This window comes from Xenopus laevis, chromosome 3S (assembly GCF_017654675.1).
Source record: "Xenopus laevis strain J_2021 chromosome 3S, Xenopus_laevis_v10.1, whole genome shotgun sequence".
Taxonomy (NCBI): Eukaryota; Metazoa; Chordata; class Amphibia; order Anura; family Pipidae; genus Xenopus; species Xenopus laevis.
Window position 1 is genome coordinate 56,577,090 of NC_054376.1, and position 19,144 is coordinate 56,596,233.

The 19,144-nt window shown below is 34.9% G+C and overlaps 1 protein-coding gene across 7 annotated transcripts in view; it reads right to left on the minus strand.

The window, feature by feature from the left end:
- apba2.S (amyloid beta (A4) precursor protein-binding, family A, member 2 S homeolog) overlaps positions 1-19,144 on the minus strand; it is a 146,102-nt gene that overhangs the window by 26,502 nt on the left and 100,456 nt on the right. For 6 of the 7 annotated variants that reach the window (XM_018254382.2, XM_018254381.2, XM_041587701.1 and 3 more), the window contains 2 exons: positions 10,203-10,348; positions 9,294-9,329 (listed from right to left, as the gene is read on the minus strand). In XM_018254382.2, the coding sequence (XP_018109871.1) occupies positions 9,294-9,329; positions 10,203-10,348 (182 nt within the window). The remainder of the gene's footprint in view (positions 1-9,293; positions 9,330-10,202; positions 10,349-19,144) is intronic. The other variant, NM_001095095.1, reaches the window with a different exon arrangement.

The window sequence follows — 19,144 nt, forward strand, 5'->3', positions numbered from 1 at the left end:
CATCTTGCAATTACAAAAGTGTGTACCAGGTCTAGGAAAATATAGCAGTATAATAAGATATTTACATTTATATAGAACATATTGCTTATTTTGGATTGTTTCCTATGCGTTGCTAGAACTTGAGCAAACATTACTTCTGTTATTACATTGGCCCTTGCATCAAATAATTTTAGGACTAAAGTGTAAGTAAAAATGTAGAGCATGAATATGACAATATCAAAGTGTGTCTTATATAAAACCTGCATGAACTGATAAATTGTACTTGGTATTACTTTAATGAAGTCCAGTGTAGAACATGTTCAAATGTAAAGGCAGTGAATGAATGATTAAATATGTGCATGAAAGCATTGCTGTTACATAATGAAAAGAGACATCATAGCATCAGAACACATTCTAACACACAGCTCTGGAAATGGGAAGATGAAATAATTCAGAGCCATGCCAGAATTTGTGTAACCTACATACTGTGCTGCATATCTGTAATTTTAATCTTCATCTTTCTGAAATAGTCACTTTATTCATAAAATTCCTTATCAATGATTTTATAAATACATTTGTTAAAATCAATTCATATGAATATCTCCATTAACATTAAAAAAGCACCAGACACTTTATCCCCATTATGTTTTGATTAATTCATTACATATATGCAAAATTGAAGTTTGCCACTAAATTTTGATTTTGACCTCGTCTCAACTAGCACAAGGCTATTTGCCAAACAGAGGTCTGGTACAGTATATGGAGTAAGTGTGTGATTTTTTTTCCTGTTACACTCTGCAGTTCTACAGATACCAGAATCAGATGTACGCACCAGGTAAGGATTTGGTTGACAGGTGCAATTTTGTGATGGGCAATGTAGTCTTATGTTGGTTAACTGCCATAGGTGTATATATTGTAAGAGAGTGGCCAAAATTGAGTATTCCCTTTAAGTTCTCCATAGTGGGACATGTAAGTTTCAAGGGAGATGTTGCAAAAGAGAGAATGTTTAAAGGTTTTTGCCATCTGGCCCTGGAAGCTTAAGTGTTCTGTAAGAAATAGAAAAGCCAGGTAATCCATTCCAGCAATCCAGCTCGCATACTGGAGTTCAGTTTCCACAGGCATTCTTGAGGAAAGGTATTCTTTCCATTCAGTTTATTATATTGAAGTTCATTGTTATGCAGCACTGCTAACATTAGAGGGTGCCGTCTATAGCAGGCCAGAGAGTATCCTATGCACTATGGTTTTGACACAGCCATGTGGAGCAAAGTTGGCAGTTCTACAATGTATTGAAAACATCCTACAACCAAAGCCTTCTGTGTGTGTCTGGGTATACCCAGGACCGCCATCAGAAATCACAGGGGCCCCATACGACAAAATTTCCTGGGCCCCCTGGGCTGCGCCCACCGCAAGCCCCACCTACAGGTCTCCCCTCCCCACAGGTCCGCCCCCCACCACACAGTAAAAAAACAAAAAAAATATTGGTGGCTAGGGTTCCCACATGTTAACAAAAAATAAAAAGATATTGGTGGTCAGGGCCCTCCATAAAAAAACATTTGTGGCCAGGGCCCCCCCATTAAAAAATATTGGTGGCTAGGACCCCACATGAGAAAAAAAATTGGTGGCCAGGGAACCCCCCCCCACGTTATAAGAAAATTAGTGGCCATGGCCCCGTAAAAGTCCAAACATCAGCAGCTCTCAGAAAGATGGGGGGCCCGGCTAATCAAGTAAGTGTAGCGTGGCCGGGCCCCCTTACCCTCGGGGCCCCCTACAACTCTCCTCCCCCTGATGGATGCCCTGGGTATACCTATCTGTGAACTCCCAGAGGGGCTTTCTTGCTGCATGCTATAGCAAGAAGCAGAGGGAGCCTTTAGCCTAGCAACTAAGAGTATAAGTCATCGTGGAATTGTGAAAAGACCGAACAACCCCCCAAAAAGTATTGTGAGAAAAGGGCTGATGACAGTATATGTGTTTTCTTACTGGTAGTCCACAAGGGGCCCAGGTTAATGAAATAACTCACCAAATGTGTGAAGGTAGAGCCAAGTGAGCAGGATTAATTTTTATGATTATGTTTGGTATGCTGAAATAGTAACCTGTCTAAATAAACTGCCTTAAAAAGAAGAAAATGTCTGTTGTGGATTCCACAAACTTACTACAGTATATATATAGTGTGTTTGTATATATGGTTGTGTGTGTGTCTATGTGTGTGTGTCTATGTGTGTGTGTGTGTAGATAGATGATAGATAGATAGATAGATAGATAGATAGATAGATAGATAGATAGATGATAGATAGATATACAGTATAGATATAGATACAGATATATAGATATACAGTATATATATAGAGACACACAATTTTTCCAGAGTGTGTCTGATATTTTAATCAGTGCCATTGATAAAGCATGTGCCGCCGAAGAGCCGAAGCCCACCGAAGCCCATTTCATCATTCTGTAGATGGGCCTGTATTAATTTTTACAAATGTCAGAGATATTATCTGAATATACTCTACACCCTTCCTTTGATAAAGTCACTATTACATAGTAACATAGTAAGTAAGATTGAAAAAAGACACACGTCCATCAAGTTCAACCTTTTTTTTTTTTTTTATCCTGCCTAACTGCCAGTTGATCCAGAGGAAGGCAAAATACCCATCTGAAGCCTCACCAATTTGCCTCAGAGGGGGAAAAATTCCTTCCTGGCTCCAAAATGGCAATCGGACTAGTCCCTGGATCAACTTGTACTATGAGCTATCTCCCATAACCCTGTATTCCCTCACTTGCTAAAAAGCTATCCAACCTCTTCTTAAATCTATCTAATGTATCAGTCATCACAACTGATCATCGCTGCTCTCACTGTAAAAAAAAACTCTTCAGAATATTTAACCGGAACCTCCTTTCTGGTGATTGGAGTGGGTGCCCACGTGTCAGCTGAAAGGACCTACTGGTAAATAAAGTATTCAAATTTGAGGTTAGTGGTGTCTAATGTATCAGCCTGTACAACTGATTCAGGGAGAGAATTCCACATCTTCACAGCTCTCACTGTAAAAAGCCCCTTCCAAATATTTAGGCGGAACCTTTTTTATTCTAATTGGAATGGGTGACCTCGTGTCAGCTGGAAAGACCTACTGGTAAATAAAGCATTAGAGAGATTATTATATGATCCCCTTATATATTTATACATAGTTATCATATCACCCCTTAAGCTCCTCTTCACCAGCGTGAACATCCCCAATTTGGCCAGTCTTTCCTCATAGCTAAGATTTTCCATACATTTCACCAGCTTAGTTGCCCTTCTCTGCACCCTCTCTCTCTAATACAATAATGTCCTGTTTGAGTGATGGAGACCAAAACTTTACAGCATGTTCTAGATGGGGCCTTACAAGTGCTCTATACAGGGGAAGAATGACCCCTCCTCCCGTGACTCTATGCCCCTTTTAATACAGCTCAAGACCTTATTTGCCCTTGATGCTGCTGACTGGCATTGCTTGCTACAGCCAAGTTTATCATCTACAAGGACTCCAAGGTCCTTTTCCATAATGGATTTGCCTAGTGCAGTCCCATTAAGGGAATAAGTGTATTGGATATTTTTACATCCCAGGTGCATGACTTTACATTTATCAACATTTAATCTCATCTGCCACTTAGCTGCCCAGATTGCCAGTTTGTCAAGATCATGTTGCAAGGAGGCCACATCCTGGATGAAATTAATTGGGCTGGATAGTTTTGTGTCATCTGCAAACACTGATACATTACTTACAATACCCTCCCCTAAGTCATTAATGAACAAGTTAAATAAAAGTTGCCCCAATACCGAGCCCTGATGGACCCCACTAAGAACCTTACTCCAAGTAGAGAATGTACCATTAACAACCACCCTCCGTACCCGATCCTGTAGCCAGTTTCCTATCCATGTGCAAACGACTTCATTAAGCCCAACAGACCTTAGTTTAGAAAGCAGTCGTTTGTGGGGCACAGTATCAAACACTTTGGCAAAATCCAAATAGATCACATCTACTGCCCCCCCCCCCACTTAAAGAGCAGTAATGAATAGAGACTAAGAAGGGTCAGTCTTTCAGAGCAAAGTGTATACTCACTGGGCCTTGTAATTGAGCTTAATAGCTATATATTGATAATGCACTTTACTGTGCAGTAAACATAAAGCATGTAGAAAACCTACAGTATAATTAAATCCCTGCCTTCTGCTAGGCTAATTATGGTATATATAAAAATGGCTTAACTTAGGAAAGAAAAGAAACACATGATGGGGTGAGAAGCAGTTACAAGCATAATGATTTTTGAAGCAGTCAGACTTGGAGGTCAGATTTCCTCCAGAGAACTTATTTACTGCTATAACAAGCCACAGCTCCAGCTTACTAGGTCAACACATATTATACAGAAAAGAGATTTATTCTCATTATTTATGGAAACAAGAACATAAAAACTGAATGAATTTGGTCAGAAAGAAATTTGGTAGGAATTTGGTATAGTTGCATGCCTAACTCTGTCTGCTTTGCTAAAAGTTAAAAAGTTATAGCATATCTATGTGATATTATTACACAATTAGAATGATACAAAGATTGATAATTCCCTGACCCTGCTTCCTTTGTCCTTAATTGAGCAGGACATTCATTCATTTCTATGGGATTGGCCAAAGGCTTTGGGTTTATGGTAAAATATGGACTATTATCTATTGACTGTGGTCAAGGTAGAACAAAATAGTGTTAATATATACATTTCTTATATCTAGTTATGGCTGCAACTACAAATAGTGCACACCAAAAAAAATCTCTGTTTTAAGAAACAATTAGATTCCGAAACAGAGATTCCTCTACTGACAAAGACAGGAATCTGATTCTCAAATTCATGAATGTTGATACAAATAAATTTTTTGCTATTCGCAGACATTTACACTCTACTCTAAAAGAGTCAGCAGAGAGAATATATACACATTTGTTTTTACGTGTACAGATTACTTGAATAACATGACATTAAAAGGTTTTGTTACTCTAATACCTGTTTTAATCAATGGTATGTTTATTTCAAAATTCAGTAAAAAAATATTTGAAGCCACAATTGAAGTTATTTTAAATGTCTTGTAGAATACAATTTTATGCATTTAAAAAGTTAGAAGCCATCAACCATTTTTAAATAATATTCATGTTACCCTATTTGCAGCTGTGACTGTTGCCTTTCCCCTGGCCTGTCTTTTTCAGGCTTTTCTGACTCTCTTCTGTCTCCCTTTACACCTCTTTACCCACATCCCTGCCTACCTTAGACACACTTGTGCCACATATACAGTATTCACATAAAGATCATTAAAATGAAGGCCACCCATTTGGAAAATAAATCTGTACAGCACAGAAATAACTCAGTTGACCTGTAAGTGACAGGAGATGTACAGGTAGAACTGTCCCCAAGACAGACATTTTCATTAATAAAGCATCTAAAATAGCTTATCTGAATAATCCTGAGAAGGAAGATTTGCAAATGAAGTATACAGCAGAAAAGGGATTCTGCTTGTGTATATTCTAAATTCCAGTTTAATGTAAGTTACTAACGGTCCGAAAATTAGTCATACAAGCCGCTTAATGTGAGATTCTAAAAGCACATTACCACTTATATTTAGATGTATATGTATGAAATTATACATATTGTGCATTTGGGATTTATATGCACATGATTAATGTTTCATTAATTGTTAAAGCAATATCTAAAGAGAACGGTGATAGAAAGACAATTATATAGACAGAAGTCCATTGCTGAATATGGGCATATTTATAAAGTTATGGTATATATTATCAGGAAACATGTTATCCAGAAAGCTCCAAATTACAGGAAGGCCATCTCCCATAGACTGTATTTTAATCAAATTATTCAAATTTACACTGAGTCATATAAAGTTAATGCACTGCGTGACAAATAGACAGCTTGTTTAGAGACAGGCAACAATCAAAATAAAATATGACTTGCCATGCATTTTGCACTTAACTACTAATTATCCAATTGTGGTAGCATTTTATATGCACCAAGAAAGCTTTGCAACCCTAGCACATCCAATATGTTTTTGTAATTTCCAATCATTTGCTTGGGCTAAGGTTTACAAAACAAAATGAAAACCAAACCATAATATTATTTTGATAGTGGATGGGCTGGTCACTTGTAATACATTTCTGCAAAGTTAATAATAAAGATGCATTCGCACCATATTATACAATAAATATATATAATAAATAAATAAAATGCTTAAATTTTCTGTGCCTAAAGGTTTCTACAATTTCTGGATTATTTAAAGCTATCTTTCTGACAGTTGCTTTCACACAAAGTCAGTCACAGGGATTGCATATTTCCTTCACAATGAATAACTACTTTTTGTTCTAAAAATGACAACCTAATTGTCTACTGCAACTACAGTAAACCATGCAGAATACAGAATATTATGGATGGCATTAAAATAATAAACTGCAGCATTCTGCCTTTTATGTGCTTCTCCTTCAAAGAAGATATAAGGGAATTGAAAGGCAGTGTGGAAGCAAAATACATTAAACTACAATTTGGTTTCTCTTACAAAAACTAAACTCTGATATTTTCTCATCTATGAAAAACACACAATATAATAGACATGGCTATATCACTGGACAATTAACCACTGCATATTATCTGGCCAAGAAGCTCACTGAATTTTATTTAGGTAATAATATAGCTATACAATTACATTAATGATAGCAACAACATAGTTATTTTGTGAATATTTTTGCAGCCTCATTGGTGCAGAAACTGTAAGAACTGCCAAGCTGAAAAATAAAGGCTTTTTTAATAAATTTAACTGATTTCTAGTTTATGGACTTTAGTCTCAATTAAAGGAAAACTATATACCCCAAAATAAACGCTTAAGTAACAGATTCAATTAACTGTTGCATATTAAATCATCTTACCAAACTGGCATATATAAGTAAATATTGCCTTTTTACATCTCTTGCCTTGGACCAGCATTTCGCGATGGCCTGTGTGCTGCCTCAGAGATCACCTGACCAGAAATACTACAGCTCTAAGTGAGCTTTTGTGGAAGCAAACTCTCTCTGTCATATGACCTAACATGTATAGTTTGATTGTTTGGTTTGTTTGTGTGAACTGTGCATCGTAAGATCCCAGGGGGTGGCTCTTGTTTTTTAAAATGGCAATTTTCTATTTAGGATTACCCAATGGTACATACTACTTAAAAAAGTATATTATTAGGATTTTTTTTATTTACATAAAGAAGGGTTTTACGTCTGAGCTGTTTAATACAAAATTTGGGGGTATAGTCTTCCTTTAAGCAATATTCCATGTAACTTGACACTAGTGATGGGCGAATAAATTCACCTAGCACGAATTTGCGGTGAATTCCCGTGTTTTTTTCGTGAAAACTTTCGACTTACACGATTTTTTTGTGAAAAGGTCCTAGTTGCTCGATTTTATAGTGAAAACATTAGAATTTCTCAATTTTTTTGTGAAAACTTTCGAATTGCTCTATTTTTTCGTGAAAAAAATTGAATTTCACGATTTTTTTCTTGAACTTTCTGATTTCACGATTTTTCGCTAAGTTTTTTCAGAGAGATTCGTGCATCACTACTTGACACTCATTTTCTAGATTTTCTAGATACTGAAATGATTATGATTGTTCTCCCCAAGGAAGTCACAGTAAAGTGAAGAAATGTGTTGTGCTCCATATACTTGCTATCTGATGAGCAAATGATCACTGCAATTTTGTATGTTTTTATTAATAATAAAGAAGTGTTTTATAAGGATTACAGTAGAGGAGCACACCCTTCTTTTAATTTGTTTTATACATTTTGTAGATTTGTCCTGTTACTTTAGGTAAGAGTAGAGAAGGTGTTAAGCAAAGGAACTCCCACATTCCTTGCATCCTCTGGCACTTCATCCTTGTGCCTCCCGAATGAGGAACAAAGAATGAGGCAAGGGAAGGACAACATCTTACTCACAGACTCAACCCTATCAGCCACTATATTTTGTGGATATTAATGCAACCTCTGAGACCGAATTTCCCCGTCATTTAAGAGGAGAATATAGCAACACTTTGGCACTTTAGTTGCCATATAAACAAGATCCAACGCTGGGGAATATTCTTTGGCATGCACCTTATTATTCCCTAGGTTTAAAGTCTTGTATTTTCAAATGCAATTTACCATTCATTATTGTTCACGTGACTGTCAACTTGAATACATTACATACAACATTACAAGTATACTGTATTTTAATTTGAATAATTTTTTCTATAAGTAGGTGAGTACCGAGACAAAGGGGCCCAAAGCAAACTGGAGTACAGCTGAGCAATAATTGGGCAGGGTGAATGGAACAGCATTAGAATTTTATGGGAAAATCAAACTCTAAACTGTAAATCAAAGCTTCTCAGACCTAGCCACCAATATGTTTCATGGCTATACAAGCAGCATCACTAGTTTATCAGTCAGAATAAACCAAAAGCCTTATATATCTGCATAAATATCTATTCATGTGACCATATTGGTTGCTCTGACATAGCAACCTCATCTTCAAAACTCAAATGAAACTATAAATTCTTTTGTTTACATTTTAAACATAATTTATAAAAGCATTACTTTTATATGAGGCATCTTTCATACATGGAAAAGTATGTCCATTTAGTCATTAATCTTTGCTGAAATGTTGGTGGGGCTTTAGGAAAGGTTTGAGAGGCTATACTGTGGAGCAAGCTGTTAACCATCATCCTGTGGCTCATAAGCTGCAGAAGTACAACAAACAGCATGCCTCAAGTAAAGAGGGATTAACTGGGAGACATAGAAACTATCAGGGACTGCTGAAAGCCTTTTAAAACAGATTAGATTGTATCCCGGCACCCACACTGGCTGATGCATTGGTATTCTGCAATTTCAGTAGGTCTTCTGTGTTCTGCCTGACAAGCAACATCTTCTTCCAGTTAATCAATGACATGCTTTGCTTTCTTGGAAACACAATGATTTTCACTTTTGACGGTATTTACCGTTATATAAATTCTGTCAGTCACTTTTATAACAAAGTGAAAATGCCACTAGACTTGTTATTTTCTGTCTCGTAAAGGCAAAATATGTCCATCATACTGTATAGTGCTTTATCGTTCAAATCCTTTTCCTCAATATACATTGAACTGTATTTGACAAGGCCATTTTTCTACAGCTGACCATTAATCAAATGATAAAACAATTTAGATAGATGAATTCATACAATCAAGCCAGCACAAATTATTATCTTATAATGGAAAAAAGTCAGCAAATGGGCTAAATCAAATGAAATATTCTACACACCGCTTTTTTCTTGATTTTAGCAGCCTTTTGCATCCTCTGAACAGGCAGCAACATGACAGAAAGAAGAAAGTTGTGTAGCACACAGAAAAAGAGAGTAAAGTATTAGAATACAAGTCCAGAAAATGGCAAGGAAAGCCCACACACAAATACCAGCTGCTACCCTGCTAAATATAAATGCTGTATTACTTAAGATTTCTATAAAGACTGAGTGGGATGAAATAAATTGACATTATGAACATACTTGCCATTTTGCTTTTGTACTTAAGTTTAGACACAAAAATATCAATTTGATGCAGGAAGTTCATGGACATTATAGTATATTATATGATATTATATGATATATAATGTATCAGAAAGACATTAAGCAGAATTTAGAGCAATTACCTTCCCACCTTTAACAACAGCAAATTGAACATCAACCCCTTTAAGAATCCACAGAACTGAATACAACAACTTTGTGATTCAGATGCACAATGATAGCCCATTACCAAAACATTTTGTTGATTTAAGCCAGGGATAGGAAAAAGCTCATAATAGAAATGATGATTTGCATTACTTATACATAACATGAGAAAAAGAACAACTTGATTACCACAGAAGCAAGGGGTGCATCCTTCTAGTGTCTGAGCATGAATTATACAGCTATGGGATCCCTTACCCGAAAAGCCCAAGTGGTATGCCAAAAGGTTTTTAGTGGCTGGGGATCCCTAGTTCATCATTATATAATAAAAGTATTGATTACATTTGTATATTAACACATTTGTAAAACTCCAGTATATTTATTAAATGGTAATTAATATTAATTCTAAGAAATTACCATTTTGCCTTCTTTGTGTTTCTTGAAAATCATGGGAAACGCAAAGTAATTAAGTAGGTTACTTGGGTAAGGAAAGCGGCTCTGCTTCTTACCTTGACGCGGCTGACAGCTTCTTGGGCCTGCATCATCCTGATGTTTTTGGATGGGTTGCGTTCTGACAGCAGCTGTGTGGATCCCAAGAAATTGGCAGCAAAGATAATTCCATCAATCAGGTCTTCAGGCTCACAAGGGCCAGGAACTAGATTCATAGACACACGAAACCATTTAGAAACAGCAAGCCGAGTAATTATACAATGACTGACTGATCAACGAGGTTTCATAAACTTGCAGAAAATGCTGAATTCTAATTAGATAAGATCAAAACAATTCTGATTTCAAACTTCAGTGAGCCTGAAGTGTTATAAAATGCACAGACTCAAAGAAAGTTTACTCCCTCTGATTTACTGCCATAATTGAATGCTTTCATTGTGGTTGCTGCCCTTGACTTTTGTTGTTTTTTTTACTTATTTTCACTTATGCACTGCACTATTTGATGTGGCAGAACAACATACAGAACAAAAAAAAAAAAGATTTTAAGCATAAAATTGATTTAGAATGACTCCCTATTCCCTATACTCATATAAAATTCCCTGTATTAACTCTTTGAACCTTATACATTACATTTGGTGACCAGAGATTTCCATTGCTTAAGCTGCATTGTAGAGAAGAAAGTACAATATCAAAATCAATTTCAATAGGACAAATATAATAATGCAACTGTCTTTGACTGGCCAGTGGACTGGGGGGGAGACTGTCTCCTGTGTCCCCCTGTTAACAACAGATAAATGGATTTAAAGGTGAATGTAGGGGGTCAGATAAATCCTTCCCCTGTTTTTGTCTGTGACATCACCCAGCCCAGTTATAGGCTGGAGAGCCATCTGATTGGCTGGGCGCCCCAGTCCTTCTTTGGGAGAGAGGGAGTGCCTGACTTTGGAGTCAAATGTACAGGGTTTCTAACAGAGCTTATAAACGAATCCCTGCTGCAGCAGCCAGAGAGATCCAGATCTGTGGAGTGTGACAGTGCTGCTTGAAAGGATTTTCCAGGGAGAAGGAAAAGGAAAGGGCTGCATTTTACTCTGCTTTGAGAGAGTATTTGAGCATCAGGGAGAGCCAGTTTCTATCTTTTGCCTGTGGATACTTTGGCTATTGTGTGTTTCCTCAGGGTGAGGACAGGTCTTGCTTGTATACCTGCTACATGGGAGCGGCTACTAATTTCAAATGGAAAGGTACCTTGGGGCAGGTAGTGCTACCTGGGGACATAAGAGCTCTTGGGGAAGGACATTAAACTGACTGGATTTATTCTACATTTATCCACCCGGTGTGGAGTGTGGGACTGTGGCATCGAGAGACTGTGCCAGGGGTTGATAGTCCACACAGATTCCCCAGAGTAAAGTGATATTGTGTGAATTGCATTTGCAGTTACTAAATACAGTTTTACATAAACGTTTCATTGCAAATTGTGCGTGTTTTATTTTTCCTAGTGGAAATCCCCTGAGGTGTGCTCCTCAGTGTTCCATAGGTGGAGGCACTGCGCTGTAAATTCCAGTTCCAAGTACTTTTCATACATAAAATGGACTTGGGGCCCTGGATTGCGATGGGTTAATTGCTATTTAAAGAGACAATAAACCAAATTAGGTTATACAGTAAGTATAATAAATCCTGTTATTTTCTATATATACAGTATATTTTGAGTAGGTCCCTAAGCTCAAGCAGGTGAGCAATTCCTTTGTATGTCTTTCAATGAAGCAGATAAAAGCCCTGGAGTTGATTTGAGGGGGGGTGCTTGTATGTGGAAGATTTTGCTTGAACAGACAACATGTGGTCAAAGAAGCTGTCCATGCAGGTGAAACAAGTCATCCTTAAGCTGCAAAAACAGAAAAAAGTGGTCTGTCCAAATATTTATGGGCCTAACTGTATCTGCCTCCTGAGATCATAGAATTCATGCTGCTCACAAACAAACCAAAGGCACACTAGATGTTAGGTCAGATGAGCCAATTAAGGGAAAACTATATTCCTCCCCAGAACAATGCAGGTCTCTATAAAACTATTTTGCATAAAACAGCTCATGTGTAAACACTGATTTGTGTATATAAACCAGAGTTTATATCTTTTGCTTCAACACTTTCTGTTCAAGTGATCTCTGAGGCAGCACACAGACCATGAAGAAATGGTGGTTCAAGGCAAGAGATGTAAAAGGGCAATATTTACTTAAATATATATATATCAGTTTGGCAAGATTCTTTAATATGTCACTTAATATAATATAAACTGATGTAAAAGGGCAATATTTACTTAAATATATATACCAGTTTGGCAAGATTCTTTAATATGTCACTTAATATAATATAAACTATCTGTTGCTTAAATATTCATTTTGGGGGTAAAGTTTTCCTTTAATGGGCAAAGTTTAGAGCTGCAGTATTTCTGGTAAGGAAATCTCTGAGGCAGCACAGAGAACATCTAAATGAAAATAGATAGATATTTGCTGATATACTTATATATATATATATATATATATATATATATTATATATATATATATATATATATATATATATATATATATATATATACACACACACATACACATTATATATATATATATATATATATATATATATATATATATATATATATATACACACATACATACGCACTATATATATATATATATATATATATATATATATATATATATATATATATATATATATATATATATATATAGATAATTCCCATTTGTAAGATTATTTAATAGGCATATGATATAAAAAATATCTGTAGGTTAAGCATTCATTCTGGGGGTATAATTCTTCTTTAATATGTAATTCTGTAGATGGCATATACAAATACAATACAATTTGTTGGCATTTAAATGATGCATAAAGTTTTATAGTTTTTTTTTAAGTTTTTTTAAAGTGCTGCACCTTGTATCATAGGCCTATAGAAGACATGAGATCATCCATTGCTCTTTAGAACAAAGTAGTATCTGAACTTCACTTATCAGGTTTTGTCTTTACAGCAAAAGGTGTGTAATTGTATAATTTGTATAATACAGTCACTTATAGTTGATCATTTCAAGTACTAGGTACTATTTTGCAGTCAGAAAGCATACCGTGGAATTGTCAGCTATTAAATAATAATCAAATGAATATGTATACTTCAATAATGTTTTGTTCACTTTAATGGATGTGTGCCCTGTTTAATACGAGTGCATAACTTTGTCACTAGGTTGTTTTTTATAATGGGACAATGGGAACCACAGTGTTTTCCATTTTCTGTCAAAATTAAGTTTCTAGAAGTTTGCGGACATCACATTTTATATTTATCTTCTCCAAAATTAGAGTGTGATCTATGGATCTAGAACCTTTTTTCAACTTCTGTGTTTATTTCATCCAGCATGAAAAAAGCAGCAATAGTGAGATTCTTTTCTTCACTCAACTGGAATTTCAATAATAAAAAACCAAAAGGGAACGCAAGGAAACTTTTCATGTTTTTGCCTACGGGAATCTAATTATTCATCTAGTTAAATCAAGCTCATAAATACAAATTATACTTCTACAACATGAATATTTGTACAGCACTTGATTGACAATTTCCTTTTGCTTAGCTATTCACATGTATACTAATGTCACCCTCTTGCACCAAGTAGCTATTGTCATTCTGAGTTTTAAAGGTCATTTCTAATATGCAGCCACCCGGCTTGACTGCAGACACAGGGCCAAAAGCAGCATGCCTTCTTTGCTTCCAATGACATGAAGTATGTCTCCTACATCTATCTATTTTTCTCTGCCAAATGCTGCTACATGAAAAAATTAGAGCTTATTATTCGAAATCAGTGAGATGTCAAATTATAAAGTGAACTACAATCAAGTTATGACTTTAGCTGATTTCACATTATAAACAACCTTTTGGGCTACATGACATCAATGAAACTTTCAGTAGCAAGTCCATACTTCTACAATAGAACATAACTTCTCAAGACAGTATACAGGCCACCAGTAGTACAGTTCAACATTCTCCTCATTATAATGTAATTGGCATCAATACAGTAAACAAAAACCCTCCCTGGAAAACAAACTACTGTAATTAGAACTGTCATGTTTTTATGATGAATAATCATGTTGTGATAATGACATGAATAGCTGCATTTCTGTTTCCCACAGTAAATCTTTTGTTTTTGTTCAAAATTCTGAAGGCAACTGCATCTTCCATCTCCAAGTACTGGGATTAATCTATATTACTTCTGTTTATATAAATCTATATTACTTTTGTTTCCCACAGTAAATCTTTTGTTTTTGTTCAAAATTTTGAAGGCAACTGCATCTCCAAGTACTGGGAATAAATCTATATTACTTCTGTGTGATCATCTCAAAAACTACAGATACACAGTTTGAAAAAACAATATTTTAGTGTTGATTTCTGACAAAGGCATGCTAATTCTCACAATGGTCAAAACATTGTGTATTTACTTATGTGCTAATTCTATGTGCATTTGATTTTGGAAAAACTTGTAAGGATTAAAACATAACTTTCTAACTGGCGTGGTCAATATGCAAGTTCTTGTAGTGTGAACCTAATGCCATTGTACCTTTTTAAAGATCTTCAATGAAATAGTTTTGCCTCCAAGAGTCTTTCTAGAAAGACAACTTGCAGAGAAATAAATAAATAGAAAACTTTCCAATTACACATATTATACCGCCAGAAGATCCAATCTACTAATTGGAAGTGACTATATCTGGGTAATTTCTGTATCCATGCCTTAACAAAACCAAGGTGCTGATGTTCTGTGAGAGTCATAACAGCACCATCTTAGATCCAACCCATTGGGTACAACTCAATATAATTTCCAAGTGAAAGTAAAAATAGTCTCTTTTGTCCGGAATATGCATAGGGACACGCTTGCTCCCTGAAAAGGCTCCGTTTTAATCTGCTGATACATGACTTTTACACATAAATAAAAGAAATAATTAAAATGTCTAAAAAGGAATCAATTGAACTAATAATGTACTACACTTAAAAGATGCTGTTAAAACTGCTGAATACTATTGTCAAGCCTAATAGTAGCATAATCATTACGCAAAGGAATCATTTCTATTAATAATTAGATCCACGGCAACCTTGGCATATATTTGGCTTATAAAATATAACTGAATAAAATGTATTATTGAATAATTATGGTTTAAAAAAAAAAACAAATTTATATAAAGCCTAATAACTGCTCATGATCTGGGGTTATTTTACAAAACTATCCAATACAAAACTTAAATTTTCTCAATGCCTCAAACATGTCATCTTTAACTGAAGTAACACTAAAATCATATATCCAGGGAAACTGAAGTAGTCAATACTCATAAAATTTAATCTTTACAAGTAAAACTCATTATGAGGAGTTAGATTTCTTACAAATACTAGGGGGGTGATTTTGTATCATGGTTCAATTTTTAATTTTTGCCAAAATTCTATTTTTTTGCAAATAGAATTCACAAATTTGAATTATATTTTCAAAAACTTGAATGTCTGGTGTTTATTAAGCCTCAAAAAAACTGGAAAACTCAAATTAAAAAAAAAATGGCATCTAAAAGCTAGCGAGTTCATATACTGTAGCCATTTCTTTAATTCGAGTTTTCGAGTTTTAACTCGAGTTTTTGAGTTTGTAAATTTACAAATTCGAGTTTTTTAAGCCTATAAACTTGAAAATGTTAGTTTTTTTCTGAATTGTATTTGATTAATTTAATTTATTTATATAAACCCTATATAAACCTTAATAACTGCTCATGATTTGGGGTTATTTTACAAAACTATCCAATACAAAATTTTCTCATTGCCTCAAATGTCACCTTTAACTGAAGTAACACTAAAATCATATATCCCGAGAAACTGAAGCAGTAGTCAATTAAGCAAGTAAAACTCATTATGAGTAGTTAGATTTCTTACAAATACTGGGGGGGGTGATTTATCAAGGTTCACATTTCAATTTTTGCCACAATTAAATTTTTGAATTATATTTTCAAAAACTTGAATGTCTGGTATTTTTGAAGCCACAAAAAAAAACTGAAATGTAAAAATGTAAATGTAAAAAAAACTGAATTTTTCATTAATAAGAAAACATTCGGTTTTTTAAATTGTGAGTTTATTCGAAGTAGAAAAAACCTCACAAATTAGATTTTTGATAAATACGCCTATAGGCCTTGAAGCTAGACCTAAGCAGAACAATATATGCTTTAAAGGCATTCCCATAAACCTGAATAACTTTCTATTTATGTTCAAGGTAGGACTTATGCACCTACTTTTACCTGTAACACCAGCAACAAGATTTTTTAATTCTAAATTGATAAATACTTAGTAGACTTGTTAAGCAGATGATTCATTTTGTTATTTACAGTACTAATAATTGCTAGTGTTGAGGTAATCTGCCCCATTTTGCTTCACCAAAAAATTCGCAAAATCTGTAAAACGGTAAAAAACGGTAAGAACTTTGCATTGGGCGTCAAATTTTTATGCACGCGACAAATTCTTCTCACTCCAAATGCATTAGAGTCAATGGGCATTTTTCGTGTGGCAACTTGTTTGTCTCAGAGACATATAATTGTTTGTTTGTCTCAGAGACTTTTTTTCTTTTCGAATTTTTTTGTCTCAGCGACTCAATCGCTGAAAGGGTGTTTTTTTTGTTATGGCGACTTTTTATCTCAGTGACAAATTTGCAGATGGCAAAATGCAGAATTTTGCTGAGAATTCATGCCTGGTGAAAAAATTCACTCATCATCATGCCTGGTGAAAAAATTCACATGTTTACTATGGTTAATGTATATGCTACAAATAAAGTATCTTTTATTAAACAAGCTTTACCCATTCTAAATAATTATCAAGTGAGGTTTTTAATAATTGCTGGTGACACCAGTTTATAACTGATCCAATATTAGATAAATTCCATAATACTGAAACTCATAATAATGAAAAATGTTACACGATAACAGTTTAACAATACCAACAGATATCTTTAGAGACTAATATTAGATTACTTGATATTTTACTGATTGTCCAGTCTTCATAGCTCATACTCTAGGTATGAACTTTCCCAAACATGTTCAAGATGTGTTGTCTATTGTCATTGGAAATTATTGCTTTAAAGTAGGGATCCCCAACCTTTTGAACCCGTGAGCAACATTCAGAAGTAAAAGGAGATGGGAGGCAATGCTAGCATGAAAAATGTTCTTGGGGTGCCAAATAAGGGTTCCAAGCCTGGAATTAAAAAATAAGCTCCTGCTTTGAGGCCACTGGGAGCAACATCCAAGGAGTTGGAGAGCAACATGTTGCTCATGAGATACTGGTTGGGGATCGCTGCTTTAAGGGATGGGCAAATTTTTTCGCATTGTTTCGCAGTGGAAATGATGCCCATAGACTTGTAAAAAAAAAAATGTCACCTCCATAGACTTTAATGGGCGTTGGCGGCAAATTTTTGGCAAAGCGAAACTGGTCAAATTCGCCCAAGCCTAATTGTTTTCTATAATAAGCTGATAACATTTTAGTTTACCTTCTTATATTCATGAGAACATACTATGCTACCCTACAGCAAAGGTTAGAAATGAAAAATAAAAACTTCACAAACAAATCATGATAAATTAAAGAAATAACGCAACAAATGTATTCATTAGCTAAGAAAAAAAAGAAAGCACTTACACCCATTTGATTAAAGGCTTAATCCTTTGGTGCAGCTAATAAAACACAAAAACCTAGAAAGTCTAGTAAGCTTACAAAAAAAATTAATGGAATCAGTAGATTCTAAAAATGAATTACCATTACCAGTCCCAAACAGTCTTCCTATGATTTACATATATATTTAAATATATATACAGCTATGGGACCTGTTATCCAGAATGCTCCGGACCTGGGGTTTTCTGGATAACAGATCTTTCCGTAATTTGGATCTTCATACCTTAAGTCTACTAGAAAATCATTTAAACATTAAATAACCCCAATAGGCTGGTTTTGCTTCCAATAAGGATTCATTTTATCTTAGTTGGGATCAAATACAAGCTATGGTTTTATTATTAAAGAGAAAAAGGAAATCATTTTAAAAAATCTGACTTATTTGATTATAATGGAGTGTATGGGAGATGGCCTTTCCGTAATTTGGAAATTTCTGGGTAATAGGTTTCTGGATAACGGATCCCATGCCTATATATATATATATATATAGACTCTTTTGCACTGTCTATCAAACTACTGTGTGGCACAGATATTAGTAGCAAGGATCTTAGTAAATATCAGCAATGACATGTTACTTTTCCTTGGATGCCACACACAGTTACAGTAGTAAGTACTGAAGTCTGCGGCAAGCCTAAAACTGAAATCGAATAATTAACAGTAAGCTAAAAAAAATTTTTAAATAGGAATAAAACAAGACACAACCATCATCAGAAAAGTGAAAAATATAAATAGCATCTATAATTTAATACAAGACATATCAATTAAGCTTTTGCTTTTCCTATGTCCTTTGATAATATGCAAGCTTTTATTAACAGTGCATAAATAATTATTTTTTCAGAATGGCTTAAAAATGTGAATATTCTATACTGAATACAGATCAAAGAGATTTAAAAATGCTTTAAAACGTAGTCAGTTTGAAGGAGAAACTGCAGGGGACCTAAGAGTGTAGGCCAAAACCACACGCAATAAACACAACTGAGCTTACTTGTGTTGCAATGTTAGGACCAAAACTTCTAATGAGAGTGATTTTATGAACTAACAGTTTAGATGTTGTGGGAAATGGATATGTAAACTAATGAAATGGTGAGTGTTTTATTCCTTGAGTTTTCAGATAAACTGCAGAAAGTGGTACTCATAGAAGTCTAGAAATGTGTTTAATTGTTTTCTAAGAAGCAAGTATCTTGTTATATGCCCACAGAAAACATTAAAACGTATGTTGTTTGATACAAGTAGCAGCTACATATCTCTCTTTGTGGCATAAATCCAATTGCTTGCATAGAAATAGC